The sequence below is a fragment of the Typopeltis vanoorti genome, unplaced genomic scaffold, assembly GCF_054136105.1.
Source record: "Typopeltis vanoorti isolate ZY-2024b unplaced genomic scaffold, IOZ_Tvanoo_1.0 HiC_scaffold_102, whole genome shotgun sequence".
NCBI lineage: Eukaryota > Metazoa > Arthropoda > Arachnida > Uropygi > Thelyphonidae > Typopeltis > Typopeltis vanoorti.
Genome location: NW_028327892.1, coordinates 1,796 through 12,633, shown reverse-complemented (window position 1 = coordinate 12,633; position 10,838 = coordinate 1,796). Strand labels below are relative to the sequence as shown.

Sequence of the window (10,838 nt, the reverse complement as noted above, 5' to 3'; positions counted from 1 at the left end):
ACGATTCGTCCTATAATCACCTATGCCTCTCCGGCCTGGAGCCACACCTCTAATACTAACATTATCAAAATACAACGAGTGCAGAACAAGTGCTTGAGAATAATTCTGAACGCCCCGTGGTATGTTAGAAACAACCAACTCCACAAAGACACAAATATTCCTTATATTCTCTCTTTTCTGCAATCCTTGGCATCCATGGTTTTCCTAAAGACGTCCACACACCCCAACGATTTGGTTCAGCAAGCTGCAGCAAACGAGGCAACGGACATATTCAAATATAGAAGACCAAAAGCTATATTACCCTCCTATAACGATGCATAATCTCCATGCCGATTCAGGGTGAGCAAACTGCTCATAAATTTTACCCTCACTGTAACCACAACAGATAGCGGGGAATATGAAAAGCATTTTGCTTCACCCCTAAAGACATAAATGTCAATTGTCAATTGTCAATTAGTAACACAAGTTGCTCGGGTTTCCCTAGTAGTTTGTGAGTGATCCTGTAGACTTTGAGAGTCCACTAGCTAATCCCGTAGACAGCTTAGAGTAAGCGTCTACCAACAAAAAGTTAGTTTATTATACGTCTATCCTAAACCAGGAAAAAGGAGTTTCGGGAACTTACTTCAACACAGTGCAGAGCCTCTTTAGGCAAAATTATGGACTCTCCATATGATGAGCTCGACTTCAAGCAGCTATTGGCAATCTTCAAACATGTAGGAGGCCTGCTGCGAAGGAAATGGCCAGGAATGGTGGCAATTCACCAAATAGAAGAGGTTGAAACAGAGGACTATTAATCCCTTGACCCTCTCCCCAGCAATTCTCAAGATAACACCAGGGAGATTATGTCGCCGGTTAACGACCATCCCTTACTTGACTCAGATAACTCTACAGACTATCAGGTTGTCAGCAGAAAGAAGCATAAGAAGGGGTCGCCAGCTGCAGAACCTGAAATAATACCTCAACCCGTTGAAAGAACAACTCCAGTGGACTTAACAGCACAACCTGATGAAAGAATAGAGTCCGACTCAAGGGCACATTGCAAAGAGAGGATTCCACCAGTAATTTTAAGAACAAAAGAAAAATGGTCTTTAATTACAAAGACGATGAAGAACGCAAACATCAAATTTACATGAGCCAAGAGTACAGATGAAGGAATCCGGATTAAACCAGAAGGAACTAAGGACTACCGCCAGCTCACCAGACTTATGGATGAACTGAAAGTCCAATATCACACGTTTCAGATTAAAAGTGAAAAAAAAATCTAAAGGTGTTCATCAGAGGTCTGGCTGAGACTATACCAGCTGAAGAAATAGCCACTGACCTCAGATCACAAGGCCTGGAGCTGATTAAGATATCGCGCGTGTACCGAGTAGACAGGCGCCCCATGTCTCTGATCTTAGAGATCAGTAAAGACCATAGAGAAATTTACGACCTTAAATAGTCTGCAGCTTAGCCATCAAGACTGAACCTCTCAGAAGAAAGGTTTCAGCTGGTCAATGCCATCGCAGCCAAAAATATGGACATGCACAAAAACTATGTAAAGTGGATTACAAGTGCGTCAAGTGCGGTGACAACCATCTCTCGCACACTTCCGTCAAACCGCGAACCACGCCCGCTAAGTGTGCAAACTGTGGCGGCCCACACCCAGCCATCAGGGATGTTCACTACAAGGGATGTTCACTCCACCCATCCAACCTTCAGAAGGCTAGAGAGGCACTACCCCCACCCACTCAGAAGCGAACTGCACCAGAAATCAGAACGCGGGCTGTTACTCCCGAGAAATCATACGCATCTGCGGTCTCTACAAGTAACAAAACCGGCATCTTGCAACCAAACCTCCACTGCAATCCTAGCTGCTACTCTAGGAGAGATGTTAACGGCCTTTAGCAAAACAAATCCCAGTCAGGCCGACACCAACAAATTCCTCAAAAACATACAAGTCATCTTCTCCATGAGTAATGGATAACATGGTCACCATAGCTAACTCAATACAGATTGCTTATTAGAATGCTAACGGAGTAAACAACAACCTCCTAGAACTAAAAGAATTTGCTGAAAGATATAAAATACACATTCTTTTAGTCAACGAGACGCATCTTCGGCCTTGCGACAACCCCAAAATAAGGTACTACACACTACTTAGGACAGATTGGCTCAATGCCAGAGGGGGGGGGGGGAACGGCTATATTTGTTAACAAAAAAAGCATAAGATACAATGAGATCAAGAAAACAACAACTACAAACCTGGAAGAAATTGGAATTGAAATACACACCAAAAACACAGGTAGTCTAAAACTATATTCAGTAAACAACCCCCCAGGCAAACCACTCCTAGCCTCAGACCTCTCCCAGCTCCTTGACAGAAACGAAACAACAATAGTGGCGGGAGACCTAAACGCAAAACATCGCGCGTGGGACAGTAGAAACACCAATAATAATGGGAAGAGCCTAAACAAATTCGCTATGATAAGAAACATCACCATAGCAGGTCCTGTTGAACCAACACACTATGGACCACTGGGCAAACCTGACGTGCTGGATATAGTCATTTTCAGTAACACTCCGCACAAGTTCCAGTTACAGGTTATTAATGATCTTAGCTTCGACCACAGTCCAGTTCTGCTTGGCCTAGGCGGAGAAGCAGAAACCATCCCCGAACAATCCTAAACAAATCTTAAGAAGCTCAACGCAACTCTCTGCAACATCACAGACCCTGTTCCAACCATTTCCTCACCCAAAGAATTAGACACAGTGATCAATAAACTGGAAAGCACAATCCAAACTGGCCTTGCAACAGCCTGCACCGTTACCGCTCCAGCTCAAACTAACCTGCTCCCAGAAGAGATTCTAAGTTTATCTGCAACAAGAAACAGTACCAAACGTCGATACCATGCAACATTATCACCCCAGGATAAACACGAGCTAAACAGGGCAACAAACCTAGTCCGATATGCAATCAAAGACCATAAGAATCAACTATGGGAGAGGAAACTAAGCTCCTTAAAAACTGTAGATAACTCATTATGGAAAATGATTAAAGCCCTTCGCAGCGATCAACCAAACATACAACCAATCCATGTAGAAAGAGGCATAGTGTACCGAGACGATGAAAAAGCAGAAGCTTTTGCAGACACCCTGGAGCTGCAATTTCAACCAAACTACACTCATGCGGACTTGCGCTTCATTGAAAAAATCCACAGGCAAATACGCTATGCACTTCATCATACCACCAGCCGTGACAACACAAGCTATACTACACCAAATGAAATATACCAAATCATCAAGAACCTCAACAACAGAAAAGTACCAGGTCCTGATCAGATTTCAAACAGAATTATAAAAGCACTCCCTCACAAAACAATAATGCATCTAGTGGCTATCATTAATGCGATGCTAAGACTCAACTACTTCCCTACTCGCTGGAAGCAGGCAGACATAATCCTCATCCACAAACCGGGGAAAGCACCTCAGTTCCCCCATAATTACAGACCTATCAGCCTCTTGTCAAGCCTTGGGAAAATCGCTGAAAACGTAATACTAAAACGCCTACAAAACGAAACGGACAATCTAGACCAAATCTCAAAAGAACAATTTGGTTTTCGAACTGGTCACTGCACACCTCAACAAACCCACAGACTTATTGAATACATAACTATCGGATTTAATTTGAAGCAACGTACAGGTGCAATCTTCGTAGATGTGACGAAAGCGTTCGATAAAATGCAGCACAAAGACCTCATCCACAAACTAATAACTGCAAAATACTCACTAAACCTCATCCAAATCGTAGACTCTTACCTGAAAGACCGAAAATTTCAACTGAAACTCCGTGGCTCAGATCCACTACAAGAAGTATCACAGCAGGTGTCCCGCAAGGCTCCTTATTATCGCAGCTGCTCTTCAACATTTTTATCTCAGAGTCCCAAGCACAGCATCAACCACCATGGCTTTCTATGCAGAACACATGGCGATACTGATCAGATCGTTCAGACCATACCTAGCCACACAACGACTGCAAAACGCAGCAACGAATCTTGAAAAATGGTTTCGGAAATGGAGAATTGACGTCAATGCAGACAAGAGCACGGCCATACTATTTACAAGGAAGAAAGCAAACCATCACGGAGCAGTCACGATGTTCAATACTGATATCCCATGGCGAAAAGAAGTAAAATGCCTGGGAATCAAACTAGATAACCATCTCAGCTTCAACTCCCACATCTCTCATGCCTGCAACAAAGCAAACTCAGCAATAGCTCAACTCTACCCTCTACTCAACCGTAGAAGCAAAGTCAGTCCAGAAAATAAACTAAGAATATACAAAGCAATCATCAGACCCATACTAACTTACGGTTCACCAGCGTGGAGCCACACCTCCCCTAGCAGCATCAAAAGATTACACACAATCCAAACCAAATGTCTCCGAATGATCTTCGATGCCCCATGGTTTGAGGAACACTATCCTGCACCAATTCGGAAACCTGCCAGACATACCTACGTTTCTCCTCCAGATAGCAACCAAGTACTTTGCTCAGGCATCACTCCATCCCAACCTACTCATTCTTGAGTCATCAGATTACGATGAAAAAGACAGATGGAAATATAAACGCCCAAAGGCGGCCCTGATCACATATTGAAATATGTCTACACAGCCCTAATTAGGGCGAGCAAAGTGCTCAAAACTTTCTTTCTTTAAACATTTAAAAAAATACCGATTACGGGATAAAAATCCAAGGGATTGATGTCCATCCAGCCATAGAAGTTAACAGTTAACAGTTAATATAACCAAATGTGCACCATCAAATAAACTCCCAGGGGATATAAAACGTCTTATCCAAAAGAAAAACATATTAAGAAGGCAATATCAGAGAACAATGCACCCAGCGGATAAACAAGCAGTCAATAGAGCAACAAACCAGGTACGATATGCCCTAAAGGACCACAGTAACCAACTCTGGAATAACAAAATTCACCAATTAAACACAGAGGATCAATCCATATGGAAAATGATGAAATCACTCTGTTCAAAGCGTTTTACACTTCCTCCGATCCAAGGTGAATCTAGTGTTGTCTACAACGACGAGGAAGAAGCTGAAGCATTTGCTGACATCTTAGAAAAACAACGTAGCCCCAATTATATCAATACAGATATAAATTTCATAAGTAAAATTCGCACCCAAGTGCGTAAAATAACTCAAAATGCCTTACTCCAATTCAACAACAAATCCGTGTCACCATCAGAAATATATGAGATTTTAAGAAAACTAAAGAACAAAAAAGGCTCCGGGCCCAGATGGAATAACAAACAAGATGCTCAAGCTACTTCACCGCAAAGGGGTTATGCATCTAGTAGCCATCATTAATGCCATCCTCCGGCTAAATTATTTCCCAGAGCGATCGAAAATTGCCGAAGTTTTCCTAATTCCCAAACCTGGAAAAATACACAGTTTCCTGAAAGTTACAGACCAATCAGCCTTCTTTCATGCATAGGTAAGATAGCCGAATGTGCTATTCTCACACGGGTTCAAGAGGCAACAGATATCAACCATGTCATTCAAGATGAACAATTCGGCTTTAGGAAATATCACTCCACAACGCTACAAATTTACAGAATTGTCGAACATATAACCCAAGGGTATGAATGGCACCAACATTCTGGCGCAGTTTTCCTGGACATCACTCATGCATTTCATAGAGTGTGGCATCATGGACTCATTTTTAAACTACGCGAAGTTGGTATTCCATTACCACTAGTTCTACTTATCAAAATCATATCTAAATATCAGAAAATTTAATATAAAACTCAACAGTATCAGATCCACAGAGAGGAGAATCACGGCCGGAGTCCTTCAAGGCTCTTTGCTATCTCCCCTACTCTTCTCCATATACATGGCAGATCGCCTCAAACTGTCCCCATCTATCACCGCTCTATATGCCGATGACACAATCATTATAGCCAGATCCCTCCGTCCACACCTGGCCACAATCAAGCTGCAAAGAGCAGTCAATGAATTAGAGGATTGGTACACCAAATGGCGTATCGCAATCAATCCAAACAAAAGCTCTGCAGTACTTTTCACCAGACGTATAGCAGAACCGAACACAAGCATACAAATGTTTGGTAAAATCATCCCTTGGCAAAATTCTACCAAATATCTGGGAGTTCATCTTGATAGACGTCTAAGCTTCAAGTCACATATAGATAGTGTCGCCACTAAAGCAAGTCAGACCATAGCACAGCTATATCCACTTTTGAATAGGAACATCTTCCTAAGCATAAGCAACAAATTCTCCTCTACAAATCAATGATCAGACCACAACTAACTTACGCCTCTCCAAATTGGGGTCACACAACTAAAAGCAACATCAACAGACTTCAGATAATACAGAATAAATGCCAAAGAATGGCATTTAATGCCCCATGGTTCATTAGAAACATCCAGTTACATCAAGAAGCCAATCTTCCAGATATTAAGACCTACATGACAAGCATTGCGGAGAAATTCTTCACATTCACGGATAATCACCCAAATCAGTTAATTCGATAAGCAGCTGACTACAAACCCTCAGATTGTTTCAAACATAAAAAACCGAAATCCTCCATCGCAAGAGAAAGCTGATACAGCCTTAATGCTCACAATGAGGAGGTAAATTACCCACAATAATCTCATCACCCACAAACTAAAATCCATATGAAGGGATAAAGAGTCAAGGAAAAGTCCACCAACCAGTTAAGTTCAAAGTTCAAAGTTAATAATTATCTAACTGGGTATTGGACAATTATAGAAAAACGCCTTTTTTTAATTTAAAAAAAAGGAAAACACTAAAACCCAACCTACAAACAATATAATTTTAGATAATGTCGTAATAACTGCAGATGGACTTCGATCTTTTGCAAGCGAAAACAGTACCATAATGAATACGTGTGCGTGTGGTGTGTGTGTTTGTTCTCTTAGTGAGGTAAACATCCTGTGCAACCTAGCAATAAACGAATGAAAGATAAACATTTATTCTTTTGATATAAATCCCCTGTTCATAAAGATTCCTCTAAATCTAAAGTTACTTCAGGTTAGTCCTATCGCATATTGGCCCTCCTAATTTTTACAAAATTGATCATACACCGGATCTAGAGTATAATACCCGCTTGACCATTGCGTAATGTCAAATGGAAGTTGTACTAGCTCCTTAATTTATTAATGATGTGTGTATTAGTTAATAATTAATTAACTATTGTTAATAATAATTAATTATAAGCCGTGTGTAAGCCCTTCCCAGCAAGCCATTACCTCTGCGAGATGAAGGGAGGAAGACAGAAACTGATTTTCTCCTCTGGAGACGAAACATAGCTTCAGGCCTCCAATAAGCAGAGAAGGATCCTTCAATAAGTACTAAAGTTACGATCTTTATTCGTATCCTTTCCTGTAACATAAATGAAATCAACAACATATTTTTGTGTATGTAATAAAAATCTTGTAAGTGTTCTGAAATCCAAAATTTACTTAGAGCCTGGTGATGTTCCATTTTAATTTTTGCAGAAAAAAGTTCCATTTTCTCATAACTATTTTCTTTTAACTCGTCCTTGATGTATGAAAGAAACCAAAACTCCGCATCACAGTATTCTAATTCTTTCAGAATTCAGTGAATTATTACGATTGTCCCCACTGCTGAAGAAGTGAGTTGCATTTTCGGTTGTTTCGCTACATTAGTAAATCAACCTATGGCGGTAAATTTCATTATTATACATCTATCTATCTCTCCCTTCCGTCTGTTACAGACGAGCTGGGTCTCCTCCTAATGAGGAGTCACGGAGAAATAATGCAGCCGGCACGCCACTCCTCTGGTGCATCCCTAATGGAAGTGTTCATGACGGTAGTCCGTTTGTGTTCACGGGGCCGGTTTGCCTGTTTGCAGAATGAAAAACCCCTGTTAAACTGGGGAAAACCCTACTGCCTGCCCCCAAGACTGGCTAACTTGGCTATGGCTGAGGAAGATCGTTGCGAAGCGCAAAGCCACTAGGCTAACCGCGCGGACATTACTATACATAGCGGTATAATAATGGAATTTTCGAAGCGTTTTCACTGCTTTTCTCCTTTCCTGAAATCATGTTTTATAAATATTTACCCTATGACGTATCTTATGTATTGTGTTGAAACAAAGTTTCTTAAACTATGGTATTCCTGATTAACAAAATTATCCTTAACATCCTAATTATTAAAATCAGTAAAATTAGAAAAATTTCTTCAGAAAATTAAGAATGTTTACCCTACGCCACAGGAGACATACCATATGAGGGATGGATGAGGAAAGTCTGATAATGAACATTTCTACACATTTTATTTCCCTTTATGTTTGAATACTCAGGCAGCATTTGGAATCTAGAGTGGGTAAGAAGCTATGGATTAACTTATCCAAACGCACTGAATCCTCTTAGAGTGGGTATAACAAGCAAACAATGTAATTTGTTGATTACCCCTCAAAGGTAATATTCTGATTCTTAGTGAAAGAAACATAATTATGGCTCAAGAATATTAATTAAGCATTACTACAGGACTGTATAGCTATTCCCTAAACAAAATATATATTACAGTTTATAAATATAAACCAAAAAGACGATTCCACTAGAGAAGGCGTGTCAATATTGTTCCAGTTGAAATCCACATCATAGTAGAAGAATCTCTTTGAGAAACGACTCATGGCCGACGGTTGTTGTCACATGTAGTATTTTCCAATAACTTCCAGTGTTTTCTAATTCCTACTGGGTCAAACTGCTTCATGCAAATAAAATTCTTAAACTTGCAAGGATCAAACGGGCTGCTCACTTGAATTACTGGACTATCTACTCTACTGATGTTTGCCTTTTCTGCAACAAGTCCGGTCAGGTAGACGTCCTCACTAGGATGGTAAGGGACAACACGACTAGTTTCTAAAAGAGGCCGAATTGCGTCATTGGTGATTATGTAAATGAGTCCACTGGTGTAATCTGGATAGATAGTTTGGTTGTATTCCTCATATGATACAGACCATTTAGCTTTTGGGTTTCTTACTGGGTGGTCATTTGTACGTAAATGACCCATGATCATCTTGGAAAAATTCATTTTCTTCACACTATCTATTAATTTGTTCGCATTAATAAAGTTGTCGTCATCTGTTTTCACGAGGAATTTGACATGCGGACAAAACTCACTAACCCACTTCATCATGGAAACTGCTTTCAATGACAAGTTCGTGTACGTATCAAGGAAAGTGGCTTGCAGAATGTCTTGGTGTTTGTCGTTTTCTGTAATAATCTGCTTTTCAATATCCTTATGGGTAGATGTTCCAAGTAAGAATAACACATTGGCTCCTTTGGATTTCACATAACCACCCCAAGTGTCCCGAATCGCGTTTCTGGCATCGAAATGAGAAGTTCCGCTGAATACTACGGTCATAATTAAAAGATCTCTTCCATAATCTTTGCATACTTCAGAATGATTTATACGAAGAGTGTAGGAATGCATATCGATATTCTTGGTCTTTACCTGTAACTTAGCTCCTCTGCTGGTTGTCAGGGAGTATGGTCGTGTTGTATGCTTTCTCTCACCCATTAAATCTTTCGTCGGGTGATGCTCGTAATCCAATAAGGGTTGACTTTTGTTAGGAAAATCTGCGTCTTGGGCATTTTTGGTTCCATATGTGATTCAGAATCTCTGAATGATACAATCCTAGAAACATCAGACACACAATGAATTGAAATACTAGCAGAAAGGAAAATATCTTTCCATGAATCGACTGAGAAGTCGGTAGCAAACACCTAGAAGAAATCGAAAATGTGTTATCAGCTACTGTTATTCTAAACACAAAATTAAACAACACGCTATTTTTTCGTATTTGTTTTTTATTAGATGAATCTGTAGTCCGTCAATAAGATAGTACCAATTATTTGAATTAAAAACACCGGTTTTCACCCTAATTGCATACAGTAAACACTAACAAAGGCGACAACTAGCATGCAGTTATACAAGAGGCTGGTGTTTTTTTCTTAAATATTTCTATTTTTTTCTATATTAGATTTCTAGAAGCACTGTTTCTGATAAATGCTAAGTAAGAGATTGATGAATAACTAGATATAAAAATTAATTAAATAGAAAAAGAGCATCTTTATCCCACCCACGGTACGAAAATACAATCACAAAAATGCAAATAAAACAATTACTATGAAATCCCCCCCCCCGCAAACTTCTTTATTATTCTAAACAAGTTAAAGAAATTACCATTTGGAAACCTAAACATGAAAATTTCAGTATTCTAAAAAAAAGGGCCATTAAGGGTCTGTTACTGAGAAACAGAAAGATGTAGTTTTAATATGTGTATGTATGTGTTGTGTGTGAGTGCGCAAACGCTTGCGCAATTGCATCTGTTTTGCGCATCACATGAAATACAATCTTGTGTATTTTACTACGGAATTTGTATATGGCTACAGCTACATTTATCCGCTTAGGATATCATACTAAAATATTACTGATTTATTTTTTATTTTTTGCTTTTTTTTTTAATAAATACATAGTGAAATTACTGGTAGGGTAAGTAATACGAAATCAGAAGATTTTAAAGCAGTGACTAACATTTTATCCTGAATCATTGAAGTCGTCTAGTCTATAAGAATAGACTAGACGACATCAATATCGTAAGTATCACGTGACACTCTCGATACAAAGTTCTACTTGTATGGGTTATAACAGTTTCCCACGAAAGTCTGGTAACGTATAGCACACATTTGCTTAGACGGAATAATTTAAGAATCTAATAATTAAGAAGAATTAAATTAAGGGGATAAAAATCACTTATTATTTTACAGCCAG

General features: G+C 39.6%; 1 protein-coding gene across 1 annotated transcript; it reads right to left on the bottom strand.

The window, feature by feature from the left end:
* Window positions 1–8,690: 8,690 nt before the first annotated feature.
* Window positions 8,691–9,497, bottom strand: LOC150092251 (beta-1,3-galactosyltransferase 5-like). The gene has a single exon (XM_090415183.1). The coding sequence runs from the start codon at window positions 9,495–9,497 to the stop codon at window positions 8,691–8,693; it is 807 nt and encodes a 268-aa protein (XP_090271309.1).
* Between the last annotated feature and the right edge of the window lie 1,341 nt (window positions 9,498–10,838).